Genomic DNA, 26,751 nt, shown 5'->3' with positions numbered 1-26,751 from the left:
TTATTTTATATTACCTCATCAGGCGGTGAGGGAGCTACACGAGCAGCAACACCTCAAACAGCGGGTCTGCCTCGCGCATGCGCAGTGCTGTGCTCCGTGCGGCGTTCTGCTGAAGGGATGAGGGCAGCGGATTCATGAACAACAGACCCAGATGCTGATGAGAGAAGTGCGGATACACGGGGGACGCATGGTGTCAGAGAATGCCACGGCAAGAATAGAGTTTCCGTTCATTTACTTGGAGGGAAGGCATCTTTGTGTCTTTGACTAGGCTGTTTGTTTTTGACTTGAAGACATAACTGCGGCTAATGCTGCATATTCTGACGTTACAATGCCAGCGGGGCTGAATGCGCAAGGCAGCGGTATACCTATCTCAGATCCGATGGGTAAGTACAAGGTCAATGGCATTCATTGCGCTCGCAGACCATTGTAGTCCCGCGAAAAACAATTAACGCTTGAATTTGATTCGAACATTCGTTTATTTGTGATCATTAATAAAAATAGGCAGACACGAGAGGGAAATAAACGTCCCGTAACCTACATTCCAGCATGTCTCGTCGGATGTCCCCAAGCGAATGTCGTACTTTCATCACGACTGATCGTATAAATAAAAACACACAGCTATATGTCCAATATGTCTGCCTTAAGTTCAAATGTATTTTGTTTTGTGACAGAAACTTAACATTACATCACCTACATTTATCTGGGTTTCTGGGTTGTACCAGTGCTTTATCAGCTGTGAATACTATAGACACAAGAGGTCAGATTACCCTAAAATAAAGATGACTAAATTGAGAGTGTTGCTCAAGGGAAGGGCGTGTTGTGCCGTGGCATCTCCCTATTACTCTATTGTCTTCCACAGGATCGTTTAAGAGGAGGAAAAGAAAGTCCATCATAGTAACAGTTATGCTCCTTATTGTCTCCATACTCATCTTGGTCTTTGGTCTGGCGGCTACAACCAGGACGCAGAACATCACTGTTGGTGGCTATTATCCAGGAGTCATTGTAAGTATGCTACCAATGTTGATAGCCTCGCATATAACAGACTGCAAACCATTCTCTCGGTCTAAAAATGGGTTGGTGATGTAAAGTACTGTGGGCATGCAGGAGAGGCCTCATGTTTAATTATTTTCCGCTTGGCCAACCATTATGGTGACCGGTGGCCATTACCTCATTACTGTAAGCTTGAACTGAGTGAACTTCTCCATTTATTATTAAACAGCCAGTATTATTTTGTTTAACACTCCTGCAAGCTTAAGTAACAGTACATTTTGTTCGAGTAACAGGTGTTTTCCTGGCATTCCATGGGGTCGGACTGTTTTGAAACCCTATAGGACATGGGCAGATTTCATATACAGTCCAAACCATATTATAAACCATACCACTTTGAGAAAGACAAAAGGCTTTGTGGGCATTAGAGATTTTCTGTGGGATCGTAACTGATTGAGGCTGTTCACCTTTCAGAATTATCTTTTTTCATGGAGTTGCAACTGAGTTTCACCCTGTGATATTTTCAGCTCGGCTTTGGGTCTTTTCTGGGAATCATCGGCGCCCATTTGATAGAGAATAAGAGGCAGATGGTAAGCAGTTTTTCATTACACTGCTCATATCAGATTCTGTGCTCAGCCATTTCATCTTCCAAATGAAATTTCTATGCAAAAGATTCTCACAAACAAACACGCTCCCAAGAATCCACTGCTTGTTTTAGTTGTGTCATACTGGCAGAAATGGCTCGCAGGTTTGAGCTCGAATAGCAGGGCATGTCGCAGGCCTTGTGGTGAGAAGCACCCAGAAATAGCTCTGTGTAAGGGGAGCGGGATGGATGTCCAGGCAGGAATGTTCAGAAGCCGTTGCAGTGCAGAGGGAATAGGAGGTGCCACAATCCAAATAAAGAATGCATGAGGATGGCATGGCTGGCCAGATCATAGACACACTGGGACACTTACAGCTGGCCGAGTGCAGGATACACACTCCACCCTTGACTGGAAGTGCTTAGAGAACATGATGCAGGGTCCAGAAGTCTGAGAAAACTCTGGAAATAACCAGCTTTTGGTTTTTAAACTATGCACAACAAGGAAAGAAGTGTTATAATGTTTCTGCACTATTTGTAGATCCGTAATCGAATAAGCGAATTTGTTGAATTGAGCATGTCAAATTCTTTTGTAGAGACGGTCAGATGTTCCTCTTCTGATTTAGGCACAAGATGCTTTTTGGACTCTTTTCAAATCTTGCTGACGAATATGATCATCAGGGTTTACTCAGCGGAGATCGTAGCTTAAAAAGTTCTCCCAAAAGTCAAAATTGACTTGTTTTGTCCTCCTCAAGTAGTTATCAATCTTTCTGAGTTTCTTTCTACTGTTGAACGCAAAAGAAGATATATTTAAAAAGGCTGAAAACCTGTACCTACTGACTTTAAGAGTAGGCAAAACACGTAGTATAAAAGTCAATGCTCACAGGTTTCCAGCTTTCTTCAATTTATATTCCTTTGTGTTTAACAGAAGAAAGAAACTTATATTTATTTTAAACAAGTAAAATGTAAGTAAATTATATATACTTAGAAGTTTTTACATATCTTTTTACATGGATAACAAATTATTATTAGTAAAATATACTAATATATTAGTATAATATTGTAGATACACATCCGTTCCATATTTAAGGGTTCAAATGCTTAAAAAGGTGTATGCTTTATTTAATCAAAAAACAAGATGTACAGTAATACACTACTTGTCAAAAGTTTGAGGTAAATTTTTTTTCATTTTTTTTTTTTAAGAAAATTATTCTGTGCATGAAGGCGACATTTATTAAATGTAAAAAAAAAATTTAACTTTTGCTATTTTGGGGTTTCTGCCTGGATTTTGCCTACCCAAATTCAAAAGCTTCCCAAATTTACATGCAGAAGTGTAAATGCAAAAGTTTGGTATCATTTTAAACAATACTCTTTGAATTTTCATAAAACATTGTTAAAAGTGATTAAAATAATTGTAAACGTCTCCAAAAAAGGCGCTAATAATAATAATAATAATAATAATAACAATAATAATAATTATTATTAGAGTGAATTCTGAAGAGTGGTGCAGTAGGTAGTGCTGTTGCCTCACAGCAAGAAGGTTGCTGGGTTGCTGGTTCAAACCTCGGCTCAGTTGGCGTTTCTGTGTGGAGTTTGCATGTTCTCCCTGCGTTCGCGTGGCTTTACTCCGGGTGCTCTGGATTCCAAAGACATGCGGTACAGGTGAATTGGGTAGGCTAAAATGTCCGTAGTGTGTGTGTGTGTGTGTGTGTGTGTGTGTGTGTGTGTGTGTGTGTGTGTGTGTGTGTGTGTGTGTGTGTGTGTGTGTGTGTGTGTGGATGTGGATGTGGATGTTCCCAAGAGATGGGTTGCGACTGGAAGGGCATCCTCTGCATAAAAAATGTACTGGATAAGTTGTTGGTTTATTCCGCTGTGGCGACCCCGAATAAAGGGACTAAGCCGACAAGAAAGTGAATGAATTTATGACTGAAGACTGGAGTAATGAAGCTAAAATTCATCTGTAAAATCACTGAAATAAATGATTAAATTGAATGATAAACGACTTTTGAACAGTTATTTTATAGTGCAATAACATTTCACAATGGTGATGCGGTGGAGCAGTAGGTAGTGCTGTCCAAGAAGGTCGCTGGTTCAAGCCTCGGCTGGGTTAGTTGGCGTTTCTGTGTGGAGTTTGCATGTTTTCCCCATGTTCGCAAGGGTTTCCTCCGGGTGCTCCGGTTTCCCCCACAGTCCAAAGACATGCGGGACAGGTGAAATGGGTTGGCTAAATTGTCTGTAGTGTATGAGTGTAAATGAGTGTGTATGGATATTTCCCAGAAATGGGTTGCAGCTGGAAGGGCATCCGCTGCATAAAACATATGCTGGATAAGTTGGCAGTTCATTCTGCTGTGGCGACTCCTGATTAATAAAGGGACAAAGATGAAAATAAAATAAAGGAATTTTCCAAAAAAAAAGATGCAGCCTTGGTGAGCAGGAGAAGCTTATGTTAAAGCATTTAAAAATCACACTGACCCTAAACTTTTGACAGATAGTGTATGTAAAATATTATAAATATAAAGTAACAGTTTACAATTTCAGTTGATTTTTAAAAGCAAATCATTCCTGTGATGACAAAGCTTTATTTTCATCAGCCATTACCTCAGTGCCTCCAGTGTCATACGATCCTTCAAGAATTGTTCAAATGTGCTGATTTGGTGCTTAAAAATATAGTATTACCAGTTGTGCTGCTGAGTATTTTTGTGATAAATAATACATTGTTTTTGAATTTCTTGATGATTAAGAAGTTAATTTATTTGAAAATCTTCCATTATAATTATAATTATCATACAATTGTGATGCATTCCTGCCAAATATATTAATAAAAACACTAAAAACTTCCTATTTTTTGAATGTAATCTGTTTTATGATACATTATATTGTAAATAGAACGGCACGGTGGCTCAGTGGTTAGCACTGTCGCCTCACAGCAAAAAGGTTGCCGGTTCAAGTCCCAGCTGGGTCAGTTGGCACTTCTGTGTGGAGTTTGCATGTTCTACCTATGTTCATGTAAGTTTTCTTGGGGTGCTCCAGTTTTCCCCACGGTCTAAACACATGCACTTTAAGTGAATTGGGTTGGCTAAATTGTTCGTAGTGTATGAGTGTGTGAATGAGTGTGTATGGGTGTTTCCCATTACTGGGTTGCAGCTGGAAGGGCATCTGCTGTGTAAAACATATGCTGGATAAGTTGGCGGTTTATTCCACTGCGGCGACTCTTGATTTATAAAGGGACTAAGCCGAAGGAAAATGAATGAATGAATGAATGAATGAATGAATGAATGATTGAATGAATATTATAAATAAAGTAAGGTTTTTTTTTGTTAACTTACAAGAAAACAAATTAGTCTCAGCCTTTTGGACTTACTCTGAGTGTTTCTTTAATTGGTGAAAATTAATTATTTAAAGATAAGGATTGATTTAGCTCATTTCAGGAAAGCAAAAAATAAAAAGACATCATTTATTGATCAGAAACAGCCATTTAAATGTTTTCCTTTTCTGTCTGTAATTTACAATGCCACGAAACCGACGCCTCCACAAAGTGCTCTAGATTGCTGGCTGGATAAAGTGACTGGTATCTAAATGGCTGTTTGTGAAAGCCAGTGAAAACAACAAAGTACAATGGCTGTAAGGATGAATCCAGTGAGACCACACTATTCACATATCCCATAATAGCCACATCTACAAGATCTAAGACAAATAAACCCCTTCAGTAGTAGTAGCAGTAGTAGTGTCCAGGTGTGAATGCACGTGCATGGAGCTACAGTACTACAGCAGGTGTACAGGCTGACATTGCTCTTTGCTTCCAGCTGGTGGCCTCAATTGTCTTCATCAGCTTTGGCGTTGTGGCTGCCTTCTGCTGTGCTATAGTGGATGGCGTTTTTGCTGCAAGACATATAGTAAGTGCTTTTCTACCATGTCACTGTATGTATTTCTTCAGTTAAGCATTGCAGTTAAAGCTCTGTCATGGCTGTTGTTGTTGTTGTTTCAAAAGGACCTCAGACCTCTATATGGTGGCCGATGTGAATATTACTCCAGTGGGACGGCATTTGATGTAGATGTGAGTTGTCAACCTGAGATAAGTTCTCTCACCCAACTTATGCCTGGTATCAAAGGGTAAAGTCTAGAAGGGATACAGCTGTGGATGCTAACATAAATATAGCATAATTATTGTGACACTGTACAACAGTAGTTAATATTTTTACAGGCGGCTTGGTGGCTCAGTGGTTAGCACTGTCACCTCACAGCAAGCAGATCGCTGGTTTTTCTGTGTGGAGTTTACATGTTCTCCTTGTGTTTGCGTGGGTTTCCTCCACAATCCAAAGACGTGTGGTACAGGTGAATTGGATTTACTAAATTGGCCGTAGTGAATGAGGAATAGTTGGTGGTTCATGCCACCGTGGTGACCTCTGAAATAGAGACTAAGCCAAAGAAAAATTAAAGCATGAATGAATATTTTTACAGTACTGTGAGGGTTGAGATTAAGGTTAGAGTAGGGGTAGATGGTAATAAAATACAGTTTAATGGGCAATTTAATAAATAATATGAATAATACTTTGTATAATTACTGTTTTTACATTACTGTGATGATATGGTTCAGGCATGGGGTAGGGGTAGATGTTATTAAATACAATTAATGGGTAAATTTTGCAAATATTAATAGAAATAATTGTTCTAACTTCCGTTCGCAGCTGTATCCCTTCTAGATGAATCGTATTAAAGGGATAGTTCAGCCAAAAATAGACAATTTCTCCATTTATTTGCTCACCCTCAAATTTTTCCAAACCTTCATGGATTTCTTTATCCTCTTGAACACCATTGACATCCATCACAGGGAAAACAAACACTATGGAAGTCAATGGTAAAATATCTTCTTGTTTGCTTTAACACAAGGGTGTCCAAACAGGGCTGGTGTCCTGCAGATTTTAGCTTCAATATCCTCAACACTCCTGCAATGATGTTTCTAGAAAGCCTTGTAAGAGCTTGATTAGCTGGCCCAGGTTAGGGTTTGAACTAAACTTTGCAGTACACTGGCCCTCCAGGATAGAGTTTGGACAATCCTGCTTTAACAGCAGTAAGAAATGCAAACAGGTTTGGAAGTTTAGGTTGAAATTTCAGTTTTGGGTGAACTGTCACTTTAAGATACTTTTTGATCTGTTTAACCTGTCCTCCAAAGTACATGACTATATAAGTTGTTTGTCACTTTTTTTTTAAATACAAGAAGCTAAAAAATAATCACGGCATAATTTTCGGTCTGCATTTCTTGAGTGAAACCGCAGAAGTTTATTTATTTTTCACCACAAGGGACCGTGTACATTAGTCAGCTTTCATGAAGAACGTAAATGTACCCAAATTAGCCCAAAGATTAGTTTTCATTATTGGCCCCTTTGCCATATATTAAAGGCCATACTAATAAAAATACAAATTCAAACTTACAACAACACTCAAATAAACAATTTAAAACAACCACAACAATAACAATATCAATAAGCCACAATATTCAAAATGTCACAATAATAAGAAGCCATTTCTTAAAATTATACTTAAATGATTTAAGAGATTCATTCTCTAACAGATTGTGTTATCAAGTTTTACTGATGTGATGCTTTAAAAGAAAAACAAGCTTGACCAAAAAACCTTTTTCTGAGTGGAATAATACAATCAGCTCTAGTAGCACCCTGACCCGAGACACTCTGTTTTCTACAGACTTAAACTGGAAAAAGTCAGATAGACGAGGAAGAACGGAACTGTGTATAATCTTGTAAACTACACAACCATTTTTAAACTTAATGATGTTTTCCCAACTAAGCAGGCTATGGGTATGCCCATACCGAATATGCGCACGCAGAATTTCGCAGATTTCCACAGATTTTTAACCCATTATTAATTTTGTTTCTTTACTTGTGTAAATGTATGTAAACTTATATTTGTTCAGTTTTTAAATTAATTTCAGTATAATTATTGACTAATATGAAAATGTTCATTTGATTTATTTACAATACAGTTTGTGAAATAATATTTTCTGTCTTTTAGTAGATATCTTATATGAGAGACTTGCTTTGTTAACCAAATAAAGTGGATCTAATTGGATTTGAATTGTAACCATTAAATAAAAGTTAAATTATTTTTTTTATTTCATATATTAAGGTTTTAGTTATACACAGAGACACAGATTTTTAACGAAATTCTCTGCAGAAATAGCAAAAAATGTCCCCAGATTCTGTTTGGCCCTAGCTATGGGTTTTTAAAATAGTAAACAGTTGGACACAGATGCAGAGGGAGTAAATCAAATAAATGAATGATATTATCTTGAAAGTGACAAGGTATCAACAAGCAAGAAAGGATTTACATATATGATTTTCTTCTTTATTGCGGTGTGAGCGCTTACAGTTTTTGGCAAATCAGTGTATATGTTACAGTAAACAGTATAGAGTATACAGTATAGAAATTAATAGAATTCAGGCTTTCATGTCTCAAATTCCCAGAATGTATTATGCTGTAACAACACATTCCCATTCTATATACCACAGCAAAATGGGTAACTAAAAACAATCAAAACGTACTTCAATTTATTGAAAATTATATAAGGGACACTCAAACTGTCTAAGGGACTTTTGTGGTTTTATTGAAAATCAAATCAAGTTCAATTCTTACAGTGAAAAGTCTTTGCTTATGTTTGATTCATTTCTATATTTTTTCAAAAATATTTGTATAGAATTTTCAGTAAAATGAAGTTTGAGTTTTCCTTTTGGTTAAACACAAAAAAACAATATTTTAAAGAATGTTTAAAACCTGTATGTACTGTCCTTTATAGTAGGAAAACCAAATACTATGGAAGTCAATGCTTTTTTTTAAATAACAGAAAAACACATTCCCAACAACACATTCCCATTCCCATTCTCTATACCCCAGCAGAATGGGTAACTAAAAACAAACAAAAAGTCCTCAAAATGATCGAAAATTATATACAAATATTTTTGAAGAATTATAGAAATGAAACAGACTTAAAGCAAAGACTCTTCACTGCAAGAATTACACTCAATTTTATTTCTCAATAAAGCTACAAAAGTCCTTCAGTTAGGAGCATTTAGGGATTTTGTTCTTGTCTTGTTTTGTTTGATTAATAATGGTGAGCACAATCAACAGCAGGAGTTTAGCCCTCTGCCATTTTAAGAGACATGCGGGTCCAATTTTACGCATGCATTTTTATTCTCAACTCTTTATCTTCGTTTGTTACAATGAACAGTTATGTGAAAAATGACTAGGCACTGTGTTTGGACACATTTTTGCTTTTATTTAACCAATTAGGTGCGTAGCTTAAGATAAAATATAACTTTACATGTCTGTGTTCTGCTCCATCCTTAATGCTGGGCGTATGCAGTGAACAGAAGTTCTCTTTCGCTCTTTTAAAGCATGAATAAATCTAATACACCTAATTAAATCAGAATGTTCCATGCTGCTAAGATTTTACTGATTTCCATGTGAAATTGGGCGAATGAACAAATGTGCACTCCTGGAAAGGGGCAGGATTTGAAACATTAATAAGTTTTTTCTTGACTGTTGTTGTGTTTTATAAGTGTTGGCAGCCAAAATCAATGTTTTTTTTTTTTTGGATTGATTAATTGTGGCTTGTTCATTTCCAAAAATGTTATTCATTTTATCAAACCATTAGAACTACCACGTTTTATCCATAACTTACAGAAGATTAAAAAATTGTGGTTAACAGTTGCATAAAAAAGACAGCCTTTCGATTTTTTTTCTATTTTATTGTGATCCCTGGGGTGATTACAGCATATTAAAGACACCGCAATAGCGTCAGATGCAGCAGATTGATTTAATGGCACCTGGTTAAACTTTCTGACACCTTTACTGCACTCACATACATAAAAACAAATCAACAAAGAATAGTCTTGGACCTATTTGTGTGTATGCATCATTGCGTGCAAGTTTGTATGCTTGTAACCACCTCAGAGGATAATGGGGGTCCTGAATTGGCATTGTTATTTTGGAGGTCGTGGGTTGAAAAGCTTGGGAACCCCTGCTTTAATGGAAGGGTCTATGAGTGGATGTGTGGGGTTTTTCAGATCTTTGAGTCATATATTGGAAAATAAGCTTGCAGACTTTATATATGAAAACAAAAGGACAAATCTGAAAACAATATGGAGAGCCTAGAGCTGTACGATGAATCAAAAAACAGTTTTGATTTTGGCCACCAAAGAATTATATAAAAAATATAAACATGACAAAATGATAATTGTGGAGCTGCGCATCGATGGATTTGCTCTTCAGTGTTTGGACTTTCAGCAGTGAAAATTAAACTGAACTAAACTGAACCTCAACTCTGAAAACTGGACTGACACAGCTTCAATCTACTTGAACGTCTATATTAAGCTGCTTCGACACAATCTACATTGTAAAAGTGCTAAAGAAATAAAGATAAATCGAATTGATTTGAATTATTGTCAAATCCTGCCCCTTTCCAGCAGTCCACGTTTATTCTCAGCCCTAGTTTTTTTTCTCTGATAGTCAGAAATCTATGAGAATTTCTTTGGGTTTGTGTTAGAATCACGACCATGGCTTTTTAACACTTTTTTTTTTTTAACAATTTTAAGATTTCCACAGACATGGCTAATGTACTTAACCAACACGTCCCATAATATTTAAAGGGATATTTCACACAAAAATTAAAATTTACTCACCCTCAAGTGGTTCCAAACCTTTAAATTTTCTTTTCTGTTGAACACAAAAGTAGAAGATTTTTTAAAGAATGTTAGAAACCTTTAACTATTAGGAAAAAACAAATAACATGAATGTCAATGGTTACAGGTTTCCAAGATAATTCAAAGTAACAGAAGAAGGAAAGTCTAACAGGTTTGAACAAGTTAAGGGTGAGTAAACGATAACAGAATTGGTAATTTTGAGTGAACTATCTCTTTGACAATTGGGTCAGGAGGCAGAGAGTATAAATTATTTTGCCTTCAAAGCCCTGGTCAGATCGTACAATTTTGTCACAAATTCGGTACGATTACCATGACGTATGGTGTCAGTGGGAGTTGTAAACAACTAATGGGTGTCGTGACACAAGATTCAATTCTTTCTTTTAATTGTTTAATTTTGTCCCTGATCTTTACGACGAGTTCTGTCACTTGGGTGACACTAGGAACTCATAATTTCTCAGTTACATCCGCGGATGCTGCAATTAATTTGTGAGTCATGTAATCAAAAAAAATAGGCTGCGTATTTACTCAAAGGTATTAAAATGTTTAAAGCTATTTTATCTGACAGACTGGCACAAATATGCAGACATCTCCATTCTCACAATGAGTTTCTGAGTTCTCTCAGCCTTTCGACCGAGTTTGTTCCTCTGAGGTAATCTGGAAACATGTTCAGTGCTGCGAATAAATTGTAAAAACCTTGCTTGCTTATTTAAATTACTTGATTAAACCAATTAAATTGAAACTCACTGGCAATGGAAGGCATTAAAAATGAAAACAGGTTAATATAAGTTTATCTGAAACTGTATATTTCACTTTTGTTTTATTTAGGCTAGATTTTATTTTATTTAACAAACCAGTTTGTGTTTTGGTGCTGAAGAATATAGCGAACTTGTTTTGAAGCGCTTCACCTCAGATGTTATTCGTTATTCTTGTTCATATAGTTCAAAGATATTTTTTCCAAGAAAAATATATGAATTCGATTTTTTTTTTGTCCTTCCACTACTTAGCTGTGGCGGTGGATGATTTGTTTCGCTCAGTGGAAAATAAGTATTTAATTAATGTTTTACTGTAATTGTATCACAAACCTCTGTCATTTTTTTAATATGTTATTATTTTGTCTTGAGCATCGGATTTTCCTTGGTGCTGATGTACTTTCATTTTCTCCATCTCACTCGCGGAATGGCTGGAAAATATGGCTTACATTTAGATTTAAAAGAAAATATCTCAATATTAAAAAGGAAATATACGTTTGATCCTATTAATGTCATAACAAATGCCCTTAAATAATGTAGCCTAGTTGTCAGCAAGCATCGGTGTTGATTGAGATTGACATAAGATGTAAAAAACATTGAAATTAATAAGATAAGAAATATTGTTTTAGCAACACTTGTGACTACTTTGGGAATAACGCTAAATAATAAAAGATGTAAACAGGTGTAAATCTGATAGTTATTAACTACTACAATTGAATCCCATTTAGAAATCTCATTTGTCTTGCAGGTCCACTGTCAAACTGGATCTCGGGTCTCGTGTAACCTGCGTGTGAAGAGCAACACCTGCTACTGCTGTGAACTTTACAACTGTGGCAAGTATGTGTGTGTGAGCATGTCCCATTCGGATACATCCCTCCTAGGATATCTTCTGCAAGCAGCCAGATCAGATTTTTTTAAAAAGTATATAGCAACAACTAAGCTATCTTTGTTTTACCTTGGTTTATATTTGCTTGTATGGTGTATGCTTCAATCCCTGAAATTCAGCTCTGTTCGAAAGAACGTTTGTGTTTATTTATGTTTCAGAGAGCATCCTCTTATGGGACTTCAGAATAAAGATGTTTTGAAAAAATTTAGGAAATCCTCCATGATTTGGAAGTAGGTCTTTCCACTTTTAGCCCTTCAATGACATTGACAGCCCATTATATGTTGTTGTTAATCTCTGGAGTGCGGCTGCGTATTGTCGCTGCACTTTCATGTCATGATGAAGTGAACTGTAGCGTTCACTGGTTCCTGTTTTACAGGTGAGGAGAGACTGTAATAATTTAGATTAAGTGTCTTTGATGACAGTGAGTGTATAAATAAAGAGACTGGATATATTTATCCATTTCATGCTCTTCTTAAGAGTGATGTGCACTGGTATGCTGATGGTTTTGTTAAGTTCTAATGCATGAATCCCTGTTCTGTCATGCTTCTCCTCTTTTGTTGCTCCTCCTCTCACCAATACGTGTGCTATTTCTTCTTTATGGATCTCTTGCGATAATCTGTTTCTCTGCTCGTCATCTCAGCCGAGTGGAGCTGCGAGGAGGGTATCATGAGTACACAGAGGTGCGGAGCTGCCAGGATGTTGTGCACCTTTATCACCTGCTGTGGTCTGCTACTATCCTCAACATCGTGGCTTTGTTTCTGGGCATCATCACTGCAGCCGTGCTGGGGGGCTTCAAAGACATGGTGAGATTAAAATGCAATATAAACGATTTGTCAAACTATTAGTCGGAGAAGAGGCAGTTTATGAGCATCTACAGTTGGGTTCCATGGAATTCCTACATTTTGTGCTAACACAAATGAATTAAGTTACCTTAATTTTTTTTACAATTGAGGTAATTAATTGTAAAAAAATACAATTAAAATTAATTTATTTATTTATTGTCATTTCATAAAAACGTGATTCTGTTAAATACAATTTTAAATAACTCTGGAAGTGGTCAAAAGCATACAAGCTCAAACCACATTCATTTTCAATTTTTTTATACATCAGAGTTGATCAAATCTATCTCAATACCTGGTGTAAACTGTTTTTTTGTACGCTGCCTGACAAAAGTCTTGTCATTAATCCCAGTTGTACGAGCAAGAAATAATATCTTGACTTCTATTTGATCATTTGGAAAAGTGGCAGAAGGTATATTTTTATGATGAATCATCTGTTGAACTGCATCCCAATCATCACAAATACTGCAGAAGACCCACTGGAACCCGCATGGACCCAAGATTTTCAGTTGAATTCAGTATGGGGGTGTGCGAGAGATCTGCAGAGTGGATGGCAACATCAACAGCCTCCACATCAAAGTTCCTGAAAGCAAAGAAGGTCAAGGTGCTTCAGGATTGGCCAGCCCAATCACCAGATATGAAGATTATTGAGCATGTCTGGGGTAAGATGAAGGAGGAGGCATTAAAGATGGATCCAAAGAATCTTGATGAACTCTGGGAGCCCTGCAAGAACGCTTTCTTTGCCATTCCAGATGACTTTATTAAAAAGTTATTTGAGTCATTGCAGAGATGTATGGATGCAGTCCTCCAAGCTGATGGAAGTCATACACAATATTCATTCTTTTTCCACTGCACCATGACTTTATATTCTATACTGTACATTATTTCTGTTGAGTGACTCTTGTCAAGCAAAGTCTGATCTTACTGTCCTAATTAAATCATTAAAAATCAAGGCATGATCATATCTTATTTTGGTAAAATAAGTGTAATCTAGAGGCCTTGGCCTTTCATATAAGCCACTTTGGATATCAAATGATCAACTAGAAGTCAAGATATTATTTGTTGTTCCTAAAACTTGGATAGGCGACAAGACTTTTGTCAGATAGTGTATACTGTAGCTGCATTTAGCTTGAATTCTGAGAATCTGTGACATACATAAGGTCTGTGTTTTTAAGATGCCGACAGCAGCACCAGATTCTTGTGAGCCGGAGCCTCTTCCAATCCCTCCACCACCAGAGACTCCTGGACCCACCACCTCCAACAACTCCTTCTACAACACTGCCCCCTGCTTGCCTCCATACACTGCCTATGACCTTCAGGTAACTGCATTTGCTTTAAGCTTTTTTTATCTTTCAGAACTGCTTAATTCTTCATGGCACTGATTCAACAATGTCTATACTGATATAATAGCACCACACAGTCACTGCAGAGTTATTTTTTTATCTCCACATCCTTGATGAAATCTCTCATTCCACTAAATCCCAAAGGTGCTCTATTGGATTTAGATCTGGTGACCGTGAAAGATATTTGAGTATAGTGAATTCATTGTCATGTTCAAAGAGCAGTTTGAGATTATTTAGGCTTTCTGACATGATGCTTTATCCTGCTGGAAGTAGCTATTTCAAAATGTGGTCATAAAGGGATGGACATGGTCAGCAACAGTCCTCAGGTAGGCTGGGAAGTTTAAACAATGCTACCATCGAGTCCAAATTGTGCCTAAAATCTCCACCGTCTGTATGTTTTCATCTTGTTTACACCAAATTATGATAGCAACATCTGAATGAAACTCATATTCATCTTCTTTTGACCAATTTTGAGCAAACTGAAGACTCTACGTCTCTTTTAAGGGACTGTTTCTTATGGATTTATTAATCATTCTTACTGTTCAGTGAACGCAAACTGTCATAGTTTATCGAAGATGCAAACCCATTACTGCACTTCAGCTGCCACCTTCAGCAAACCTAATACGTGCAGCACGATGACTTTCATGAACATTTATGAGCGTCAAAAGTGGTGGATTTGTTCAGCAAAAGATTTTACTGTGTGTCACTGCATATCAAATGACGTAAAATAATACAAAGCTATAGAACTAAAGCATTCTCCATTGTACAGAGTGAGAGCGCTTCTCTTCTTTTAAACTGAACAGTCGTATCATCAATGACATAAGCGTGCTTGGGCAATGTGAGTGTGGGCTGAGGGAGAGAGGGGAGGTGGGACAACCGCACCTGAGCACAGTTCAAGACCCTTAGAGATGCTCTTCTGCAGACTTCAGATGTAACAACTAGATTTATGAGTTTGTGTCACTTATTTATCATCTCCAGCCAGTCTGATCATTCTCTTCTGAACGATAGGATCAAGATATCTTATTCCACAGAACTGCCACCAACTGGGTATTGTCTGTTTTTTAAACCATTTTCTATATAATAAACACTAGAGATCCGCAGTTTCTGAATTACAACATGCATCGTACAATGTTGATTAAATCTACTTTCTCTCCAATCTTCTTGACCATGTTTACATACCCAAATGCATTGAGTTGCCCGTCATGTGATTGGTTACCCAGCTAACAGGGAACATTCTAACAACATTACATAATGTTCATTGAAAGTTGTGTAAATGTTAGCACATAACGTTAGTAAACTGTTTTTGGTTATTCGAACATTAAAATATAATGTGGATGAAATCCAATGTTATAATGACATTTTTAAATAACCTACTAAGAACATTAATATAACGTGACTGAAATGTATTGAATAACATTATTATTAGTGGTGTAACAGATCACTAATCTCACGGTTCACATCACATTATTGTTTTTTAGACACTGATCGGACCATTTTACAGATCAGCCAAAAAGGGGAGGAGACAAGTGTCATTTCTTTCCATTTATTATGAAAACAGCACTGCAAGACACTTTTGGTTTTAACAAACAGAACCTAGAACCTGTCATTTTATTAAAAATAAAATAGTAAAGATAGTAAATTTAACTTAATGTATAAATTTAACATTATAATTTGTACAGCCTGTTTTTATTTTTAGTCTCATTTTCAATAAATGATTCTGTTCTTCACTTGTAAATTGTCATGTTTCATTGCTAGATGATCGTTTTGGAATAATTATCCAGTGGCATATTTTTGACGGCTGGTTGTCCCTACCTGTTGGTTAAAAAATGTAATTGCTGCCTACACTTTCATTTTTGAACATCAAGTTAAATACATATGGTGGTGATTTTAATCTTTACCATAAACATCAGTGATTATATCTAAACTCTAATCTGTTATCCAGTACTCCTGTGTTATTTGACTGTTTGTAACTTCATAACTAGGCCCACACAGAATCTGCGCACGCAGAAATCTACAGAATTGTAGCCCATCATTGAGTCTATGTATCTACTTGTGTAAAATGACAGATATTGTTTGTTTTTTTTATTATTAATTTCACTAATATTATTGTGATATAATAACAGTAATATTAAAATGTTCATGATTTGTTTACAATAGTTTGTAAAGTAAAATTTTCTGTCTTTTAGTAGATATATTATGAGAAACTTGTCTTGTTTACCAAATAAAATAAGTGGATCTAATTGGATTTGCATTGTAAACATTGTATACAAGTTAAAAATGTATTATTTTTTATTTTATACATTTAGTTTTTAGTTGATACTCCTAAAATCATTCCATGTAAATCCACAGATGTTTTACAAATTTTTTTGCAGAAATAGAAAGAAATGTCTGTAGATTCTGTCTGGCCAAACTCATGACTAACTCCAAATACTAAAGACTGAATCTCTCTTGATTTTTACCTTTTTTAGATTTGAATGCAGTGATTTGAAGTATTAATAAACATATGCAAATCACCATCATTTATAATTTATGTTGCATGATTGTTGAGATCCCAATCTTTTATTGATTAATCATGTAGCTTACACTGAATGTTAATGGCTGAACAAGTAGTGACAGAAAACACCTTTAATAATCTAAGAAACCCACCACATCCCGAATAACCTACCACAACTTCTTCCGTCATGGTTATATTTTACCAGAAAGCCTAAATGCTTTCATACATGTGATTTGAATGACACAAGAGGCAATCATTCTTGCCATCCTTACAAATTTAGTAAAGTAAAATAAAGTATTAATCCGCAGGTCATGTGTGTATCGGAACCGTAGGTTGTGATCTGTATGAATTACATTACACCATTAATTATTATAACCAAAATATAACGTCAAAACCTCATCAAAAAAGCATGCAAGGAAAAAAATTATTTAACTTAATGGGAACATTAAGGGGACGTTAAAAGAACCTACAGTTGTTAGCTGAGTAACTTTGTGGAATCATTTCCATGTTAAGCATCTAACCATAATTTTGGCTGAATGTTTTGATTTAATGTGTCTTCGCAGGGTGCCAGCTTCTTTCCCGACTCTTCAGGCTTGTCTGACGATTCCCAGTCTGGAGCCAGTCACATGTGGCCAAATATGATCCCTCCTCGTTATTCTCCTCCTTATTACCCACCCGACGAGAAGCCCCCGCCATACAGCCCTTAAGGGGACCAGTCTGACCAAGACATTTTCCTGCCGAGACGGAACTGGCAGTGGGCATTTTTTGATATTAGTGTTCCACGTCATTCCCCTGAATGCAGCGGAGGCTCACCCGAGCGGCAGGCTAAGTATAGAGAGACCACAGCATTAACCACAGGCATTCGTCATCAAATACAGCAGATGTAATATGCAACATTAATCCTTGACAAGATTTGCTCAAGCCAACAAACCCGATTGTGTAAAATATCCATGATATATAGCCTCAATGCAAGAGGACGACGTGTAGTAACGGACTACGAGACTGTTCACAGATAAGCCTTAAAACGTGCGTCCGCTTCCAGTACAGCTCCTGTTATTGGTACCGTCTGTGGGTCTCCTACTTGTGATTTCCTCCATCACACGAACCTTTCTCCCTTCCAAAGTGGCACAAAAGTGTTTTGTCGTGGCCTCTGCTCTCTCGGCACGAGGATGAGTCTCATATCTTATATCTTGCAATTGATTTGCACTTTATTGTCTTCAGAATCTACTGTATTCACACAGTTCTAGAAATTTTAGAGTTATTTTTAACTGTTTCAGGCAGCTAGATTGCAAAGAACTGTACATACGTTTAGGCTGAAACCGATTTTCTTTTCCTTCTCCTGAGCGCTTTGGTAGGATCTACGAGCTCTCCCGTAACATGTGCATCACAATCATGTCACAGATTCGTCTTCTGTGACAACATCTTTGCTTGACTTACGCAAAGTAATAACCTCCACGAGAGGATTTTCGACTTGTACATCTTGCATTTATCAGCCATTTTGTGTCGTTTCTGTCTTAAAGTGACAGGATTTATCGAATGTAAAAAAGGAGGCTTAGCTTTATTAGTAACCGTTATGGATTTTAACACTTAATTGTTCAATGCGTAATAGTAATAACACAACATCTTTCCACGTTGCAAATATGATATCAATGTGCAATGCTGTACATATACTGAACAATCAAACTGCCTTCTAGTAACACAACACAACTGAGTCTTAAGACTTGTAGTGTTCTCCTCTTTTGTCTGTTAGTGCGTTCACTGTGAATGTCAAGTCACTGTACTTTTCGTGCTCGATTTATATCAACAACAGTGTCCTTTACTGGAGTGAAGTAGAGATTTTACAACAAATTCAATTGTTTGGATGACTTCTGGATGCAGCTGGTAAAAACCCTAGTCACATGCTACTAGTATAATGAAAGATCTTTCCCCTCGATTGTTCGTTTTGGAGCATATTCATGTGACATTGTTTACCTTCAATGTTGAAAATCTTCAAATGAAGACTGATGTAGACTTTTTATTTTTAGCTTCGTTATCTTTTATCCTGCGTCATGCGGAAGCTGCACATTGCAGATTATATTCATATAATAACATTCGTTGACCGCTATACAGAGACAGGAATGCTCATACCATTGACTGGTCGTTATCATACGTTCATGATGCTCTTGGAAATAAAAGAAATACATGTGTACTTTCTTCAAAGTTTTATTTCATTCTATACCGCACTGAGACCTAATAATAAATAGGTTACAAAATGGAAGAAACTGGTAAGACGAAGGTCTGTAGTACTATGTACATGATTATTGTTGCTATTGTTAGTTTTGACTCTCGCTGTATTCACAGATTCTTCTCGCAGCAGACAAAGCTAAACTACCTGATAAATCTATGCTAAAAAAATAATCATTTTTTAAAAAAACAGAGTATGTACAAAATATTCGACTGGAGAAGGAGAGTTCCTGTGTGTTATTCTTTACAGTTTTTTGAAAGAGCGTTTCTCTTCACGTCACAGAGTTCATATTGTCCGGGAAAACAGGATATATGGCCAGCATATACATACAGATAATTCATGAACAGGTGATGTTTTAAATACTTACTCCATCCATCTTAAATCCTGCTGACAATCAACTTAGTAACTATAAATACAAACATTCAAGGGCTTGTTATTAACACTGATCTATCTAGTGCCGAACAATCAACTACAAAAACACGATGTGACAATTAAAATGTTAGCATCCTATTCAAATGGGAAAATAATTGTAGTATGACTTCACTGATACATCTGATGGTGGATTTACGTAACATTCCCAAACAGCATTTACACATTAAAGTTATGTAACTGTAAAAAATAAGCATAACAAATTGCAGCCTGTTCTTGATCCCGAATAATTACATCCAGTGTGGTTGGACAGTCTGGAAAAATAAAATGGAATCGAAAATATTAAAGGTCAGCGCTACACAGATCTAATGCAGCCTTACATAAAATATGTATAATCTACTTAGTCGTATTATCTGACGAAGCATTATTAAGATTCAATAATGGACTGTGAAACTCAACTGTAATCCAACGCTGAGTAATACATGATGCTAAATACACATTAAAGCACCCTAAAACAGCTTTCACAGAGTGAATGGAGTTGAGTTTTCAAATGAATGGTCCAGAGAACCATATGGAGGCTTGTTTCTGCCACAGAATAAAAAATATATAGTAAACAAAAGAGAACTTAAACCTCTCATTTTACAATTCTGACTTTCTTGCATTAAACTCAGACTTTTCATAAATATGAGTTTACAGTATATTGTTATGTTTTAATATCTTGCAATAGTGTGTGTGTGTATATATATATATATATATATATATATATATATATATATGCATACAATAGTTCTGTCTGGCTGATAGCCGTGCAATATTCTGCAAATAACAGCACTCGTCCAGCCTCTTTACCCTTCAAAGTTGTTTTACTCCACCCACATCCAGCGACAAGCAGAGGACGCTCTACAGTTTGACAAATATTTATGCTATTGGGCAACATAATGTATTTTTGAGGCTTCATTAGTCAAGAAGGTAGTTGTTTAAATTGCAACTATGCAGTTTATTTATAAGGATAGTGCCTATTTTAAAATATTTATAATTTTGGAGATTCTGTGCATCAGACGCCATCACCCTGTCATACTGAACAGACCACAGAAAGTGACGATTGATGTTCCACCACATGATGGCGACAGAGACCACATAATAAGTCTTTAGAGGGAGAAAAACTCAGCATCAGCTGAAGAAATCGTTATAAATCAGGTAAGTGACATTCTGAGTCAATCGCTCCCTTTTGTATTTTGTAGTGCTGTATTTATTCTACAGAAACTGGAAGTGTTTGTTTTGCTTTGGCTTTTATGGTGTTAATTGGTGATATCCTGATTACAACAGAGAAATACTGGGAAATCTCTGTAGACTGACAGCATTTCATGCTGTTCAGCCTTATAATCTTAAAATGTGAGCAAAAATCTGCAGTTTTGTCATCACTTTAGACATTACGCTAGAGAATCATTCAAATACTAGCTCTAAAGTGACGTTTGTGAAGTAGCAACAGTTTCTGCTGTTCCGATGTCAGCTGTAGATGTGAATAAGTGGTGGAAAAACGTAGTTCCTCATACAAAAGGGTTTTTGAGTCTCCATGTTTGATTTTCTTTTTTTATATACACGATTTTGCCTTTGAACTGTTGTATAAACGCAATATCACACCCATAGCGGTGCGATATGGCTGTATATCTGCACTGGTGGGGGCACTAAGGCACTTACGCCAACACATGCCTCCCACCAGCACCGATATATACAGCCATAAAGCACTGCTACTCATGTGATATTGCTCATATATATCACATTCTATGTTTATATATTATCTCAGAAATACACACTCACAATTGTGAGAAATAAAAGTCCTACTTCTGAGAAAGAGTTCTGTTTATATCAGAAGTCAAGATAGAACTTTTTATCATGCAATTCATACTTTTTTTCATCAGAACTGTCAGTCTTTAACAAAGTTTATGTTCATATCACAATTTCAAGATATAATTTTACAGTTCAGAAAATATGTACAAATTGGTTGCATTTCTAACCCAGTTCTGAGGAAAAAGGCCAAATGTTGAGAAGTCTTTAATTCAGAAAATTGCAAGAAATTTTCTTTTTTTTTTACTCATATTTTTATAATTGTGACTTTTTCTGATCAGAATTGTGAGTTTGTATTAAAATAATGAGATATAGACTTGCAATTGCAATAAATAACAAAATTATCGTCTAAAAACTATATAAAATTATTATAACAAATAAGTCATAAGCCTTGTCCCAATTTGGAATAAAAAAGTCAGAATTGTGAGATACACATTTTTTCCTGCAATTCTGAGTTATTTTCTTGCTATTCTTCTCCCTCAGAAATTCAGACTTTTAAGGTAAACAAAAATTCTATATAATCAAATACAAACTCGAAATTGTACAAAAAATTTTTTTAGAAAGAGTCAGTCACTTCATCACTAGTTTATCCAGCTACAGAAACAGGCTTCCACAGAAGAGCAACAACAACCTGTCTTTCAAATAAAACACAAAGAAATGAAGAAGGCACCTGAGCCAGATCGCTGAGCAAGTGTGCTCAGTATGTCTCTGGTATAACAAACTCAAATTCATTCCTGGCCGGGGCATTTATTTGGTCGACAGGCTGTGGAGGTGGAGCAGGGCGAGCATTTTGTCCTTCCGATTCTACAAAGATGTCATCCCAGTTCAGTGCTTTGCTTTGGTTAGATGGAAGTGGCTGGTTGGTACAGTGCTCCTTTTCCGAGTTTACGTATTGGATTGTCCCGTCTTCACCAATCACCGGACTTCCCCCTGACTCGTCAGAAACAAACGAATATGGTTTGAACTGCACCGTTTTACAAGGCAGCAGCCGATACAAGTTGTTGGCCGAGTCGTCTTTCTCTTTCCTCCCCGAAGGGTCTTGGTTGTGCGCTTGCTTGCAGTGGGTGGACAAAATCTGATAATTGAGAAACATCTCGTTGCACAGTAAACACTGGTACCGCCGTTCCCCCGTGTGACTGATTTCGTGTTTGGTTCTGTACTCGGCCAGGGCGAATACCTTGTTGCAGTAATGGCACGGATACTTTCGCTCCCAAGAATGAGTGTTAAAGTGCCGTCTAAGGCTCGTCAGGCAAACGTACGGGCGTTTACAAACAATGCACACGAAAAATGTCTTTCCGTCCATGATAATTTCATAGTGATCCTCCTGATCTGGCTTGAATTTCTTCTTTGATTTTGGTGAGAGACTGGCTGTGTTGGGAGAGTCGGGTTGTATTTGGGACTTGCAACCTGAAGCTTCTCCCTCCCCGGGATCGTCTTTGACAGGAACGATGTCGTAGGTGTTTTCACCTATGTTGGCATACACTTTACAACCCGGCGATAGAGAATCAATTTCCGAGGCTTTGTCTAATGTTATTGTCTTCTTCAATGAAAGTGCTGGGATTACGTTGGTTGGTCCGTTACTGCTACTACATGATGACCTTACATCCGACAGTGTGATCTTCCCAGGATGATCAGGGGAGTGCTCTAGCAGGACCTTTTTCTTTTGGACACCGAGGACTTCGATGTTGTCTGAAGGCAGCGAGACGTTTTGAGGATCTGAAGGGACGCTGTCTGGACAGGCTGGGGGTTTGGGATTGCTATTTGAGCCTGTTCCTACTGGTGAAGTGAGAATACTGCTACTGTTTTCAGGACTTGAAAGGATCACAACGTCTGGATCAAGGTTATTTTGGAGTGATGCGTTTCTTTCTGAAGATTTCTTTTCTTGAGGTATTGAGCTTTTAGGGGCGACTCCTTCCTCATTTGTGACTTTCTGTTTTTTAGTTTCTGGTGCTCCTTCGATATTTTTATGAACATCTGATATTTTAGTCTTTTGAGCTTGCGGGGCTTCAGTTTTTGACACAAACAGGACATCATCGCTGTCCGAGTCCTCTTTTTCTGTATTTGCACCAGTCATGTTGAACTCCTCGGCAGACAGTGAGAAGGTCTCAGTAATGATGGGCATATTCACTCCTCCATCCTCAGGTTTCTCTGGAGAGCTGACAATGTTGTTGTCGCCATCTTTGGACAGGCCGGGTAATCCCTTGACTTGTGCTAGCGGGATCGCTAAATTAGCTATGAACGTCACACCCAGAATTTGACCGGCGTTAATTAGGTCTTCAAGTCTGTCCGATCGAACTCTGAACATTTGAGAAGTGTAAATGTAATTGAGCACCATGTCGAATATGTCTGCCTTTATGAAGTTCAGCTCTACAACTTTTCCAGCGACGGAAAACAGTTGTCGGAAGTAGGTGCTTGAGGCAGACAAGACACATTTGTGTGCCCTGAACTTCCGGTCTTGCACGACTATGGTGACATCACAGAATAAACCGTTGTGGCGCTCATCGTTGATGTTCTTTAACAGTGATCCTGGATACTGAGTGTCCACTACTGATATCAGCTTCAGTTTCGACATGCCTGTGGGAGGAAGAGTAAGTATAATAAAGTAATATGTACTTTCATTTATTTAACTTAGACGTGCAGATTTTCGAGACAACAACAATACACCCATGGGAATAATATTGCAAAATACTATTGCTCATATTACAGAGCTTCCCACTAGGGCAGTGCGCTTTGGGGAAAATATTTAATTTCAATTTTTTTGACCAATATTGCAATTTCGATTTGATTTGCGATTTAATTTTGTAGTCAAGCTTCAGCTCAATATTCTGTTTCGTAACTTCTTACTGCTAAAATGTAGTGAGTGTTAGTTAAAAAAAGGAACTGAAAAGATATTAACTTACTTAAACATTTATTCAAATGTGTTGTTAAATATTCAGAAATTGAACACTCATCTTTCTCTAGAGCAAACAGTAAACACAAATAAAATAACTTTTCCTTTCTGTAAAAAAAGAAAGTGTAGCTTATACAAACAAAAAAATAATAATTATAAAAATACAGAACACTCAGCAAACTAATATGGCTGATAAGAGCTTTTCTGTAGCTTATATTGTCTAAAACAAAATAATTATCCCAGATGCTACACAAAATATGATGACGTTGAACGTACAGCTGTGGTACTCCAAAATGGCTAAAATAGGTGCGAGACAGTGTCTATCTCCTATCCTGCATTTAGATTAGTTTTTTTTTTAAATCTGTCTTTGATCACTGCATTGAAAGGCACCGTGTCTTTAGCGAGGTAGTGCATTATGTGAATGCAAGCGAAATACACATGAAGTTATCAAAACATTAAACTTGAATTTTTTGTGACTTTGAAACCAAAATATTTCCATATTACTGATGTCCTATTTTTCTTTGATATTAATTTTCTTCAGAAGCGGCAGACCCCATCATCCCACTCATCCACGCTTTCCTGTTTGTTTGGGGTTTTTTTGTGGGCGTTCCACATAGTTTGGTTGCTGGCTTGCCGCCCAGGTATATAAACGGCTGCCCAAGTATATTTGGTGGTCACACATGAATAACACTATTATTATCATTCGTTAACACTTTTTATGTATCCTCCTAAAAAAGTCAAACATTCGCGATCGATTAACCAGTGGAAAATCTTCTCTCGCTCTGCATGTTTCTGCCTGGCTTTTGCTTTCATTTTCTAAAGTTGCTGTTATTATTATGTATTTTTGCATTACCCTCTCACAGCTGATTTCGCACGCACAGCCACGAGAAATAAATTAAATGATTAATTATTTAATTAAGGCCTCAGATAAACTTTACTATATTTTTGGAAAGAACAAACTGACATCTATACTGGCCGCAAAACATTTTTGTACACCATTAGACATGGTTAATCAACTAGTTTGCCTTATTTACACAATCTGCACTTTTTATTTGTGTAATTATAATTTTTTGCAATATTGTAGATTTTCATGTATTTTTTCTGTTATTTATTTCTTATTTGCTGTATATTTTATTAATTTAATGATGTTAATATATTGCAAACTTTATACACATCTAAAATGCTTTGGCAATACTGTTCAAAATATCATGCCAATAAAGCAACTTTAGAGAGAGAGAGAGAGTGCACATGGCTCCTAAATAGCATAAAAATAAGAAAAAAGTGGATTTCATTTAAATCAATGGCCTTTTTTAATAACTTTAACCCATTGAAAAGAAAAGATGTCGTAAAACAAAAAAATTGCAGTGTCTTAATAAATAAACATTTAATTAAAAGTTAATTTTTTTTTCTGTTTGTTGCATGTCGTTGACCATTTCTGCTTTTGGTAAAAATTGTGTTTCATTCCGGCTACCACCGCAAGTATATTTTACACTTGTGGAAAGCACTGTTTTATGAATTATTATTTTCAGAATGCTTTTGAAGAGCGTAAGATTATTGTATTATTACAGCACCAAATGCTTAAAGCCTAGGCTTTTAGTTGCAAACATAAACATGTAAATCACGTCAATCTGGCCTGCAACATGACATTTACAGAATATGAAGTTTTTCTTCTAACTCCTGTGTGTAGGCTCAGAAAATATACTTTTATAGTGTTGAATAAGTTCTTTCCATTGCCTTCAACGTGAATTAACTTAACATAAACATAGGAGGCTAAAAAAATATTTAGGAGATTTCAGATGGCATATAGAGGTTTTTGCATCTGAACTCTTCATATGTTCTTCATAGTCTTTATAGGCCTGTCACTTGTCAACACTCTAGTTGTTGTCTAGTTGTAAACTAAATTGATGATGAAAGCTACCTGTAAATCATTTATTAAATTTTAATTCATAGATTCTTAGTATGATAAAAAAATGTTATATGCCTAGTTTAAACATTTACAATTACAGCAAGATTACATTCTTTACAGTGCAAGTACTTATTTAACTAAATGTATTTACTATTTGGTTAACCTCAGAATGAGAACTAACATGTAATAATGTATAATTTCTTGTTATAACACTAGTATCTACAGAAAACGTGTAACAAATAAGGTTACAACGCAAAATACAGTTTTAAAACAGTAAACAACACCCGTACTTATTTCAATTAAGAAAGAGATCTACTAACAAACATATTTTAAGGTATAGCAATTAAAAAATTAAGCATATTTGTATTATATTTTCTTTCAAGTCAAACATTCTACCGATATTTTCTTCTAAATTCACAGCAACACACTTTAGCATCTGCATATGCACGCTAGCTGGCTAATTGTACAGCAACAAAAGACATGCACACAGACACATGCGGCTTAAAAAGTAATATTAAACTAATGTTAGGTCTAGTTTGGCGTGCCTAAATAAAATACTATTGCGGTGAAACTGGCGCGATCACAGTGTGAAGTGGTGGACAGCGGTCAAAGTGAAAACAAAACAAATGGCTCAATTCACTCTCCTTCCTGGTTTGGCGGCAGCGCGCGGCCTATCTAGTTATGTGATGCGCCGCAACGCGTATGTGAGCCTATAAAATCAGAATTAAAGTTTTAATCTCTCACGTTAACAGAAATGCATGCCCAAAATAGTATACCTGCAGAGCGACCCGTACAAATCCACAAGTCGCTTCACTAAGGATCAATATCTGCAGAGACAACGTGTTTCTGTTGCCGTGGAGAAAACAACGAGCTCGAGTTCCTTGTGCGAGTCTCGGGCACGCGCCTCTGCCAGCCGACCGGTGGC

General features: G+C 36.6%; 2 protein-coding genes and 1 long non-coding RNA gene across 9 annotated transcripts in view; 2 read left to right on the top strand and 1 right to left on the bottom strand.

Moving 5' to 3' along the window:
• The window catches only part of LOC147840846 (uncharacterized), a 69,084-nt gene that overhangs the window by 690 nt on the left and 41,643 nt on the right, over positions 1-26,751 (top strand). The window lies entirely within an intron of this gene.
• Positions 84-18,785, top strand: tmem255a (transmembrane protein 255A). Of its 6 annotated transcripts, none has more exons than XR_015507646.1 (10): positions 84-383; positions 860-1,002; positions 1,515-1,577; positions 5,371-5,460; positions 5,556-5,621; positions 11,779-11,867; positions 12,049-12,146; positions 12,557-12,719; positions 13,931-14,074; positions 17,156-18,785. XR_015507646.1 is itself a non-coding variant. In XM_087281783.1 (10 exons), exons 1-10 carry the CDS (start codon positions 329-331, stop codon positions 17,297-17,299), a joined length of 1,029 nt encoding a protein of 342 aa, XP_087137909.1. In that variant the 5' UTR covers positions 84-328; the 3' UTR covers positions 17,300-18,785. The 6 variants fall into 6 exon arrangements, 5 of the variants coding, with proteins under 5 accessions (XP_087137909.1, XP_087137911.1, XP_087137910.1 ...); XM_087281783.1 differs by having other exon boundaries at positions 12,075-12,146; XM_087281785.1 differs by having other exon boundaries at positions 1,462-1,577; positions 12,075-12,146.
• On the bottom strand, positions 18,779-26,731 carry zbtb33 (zinc finger and BTB domain containing 33). Of its 2 annotated transcripts, XM_087280594.1 has the most exons (3): positions 26,603-26,731; positions 21,701-23,604; positions 18,779-19,499 (listed from the first exon to the last, which is right to left on the bottom strand). In XM_087280594.1, exon 2 carries the CDS (start codon positions 23,600-23,602, stop codon positions 21,728-21,730), a length of 1,875 nt encoding a protein of 624 aa, XP_087136720.1. In that variant the 5' UTR covers positions 23,603-23,604; positions 26,603-26,731; the 3' UTR covers positions 18,779-19,499; positions 21,701-21,727.

This window comes from Danio rerio, chromosome 14 (assembly GCF_052040795.2).
Source record: "Danio rerio strain M-AB ecotype USA chromosome 14, GRCz13ab, whole genome shotgun sequence".
NCBI classification, from domain to species: domain Eukaryota; kingdom Metazoa; phylum Chordata; class Actinopteri; order Cypriniformes; family Danionidae; genus Danio; species Danio rerio.
Note: the sequence above shows the minus strand (reverse complement) of the source record. Positions and strands in the feature narration are given on the sequence as shown.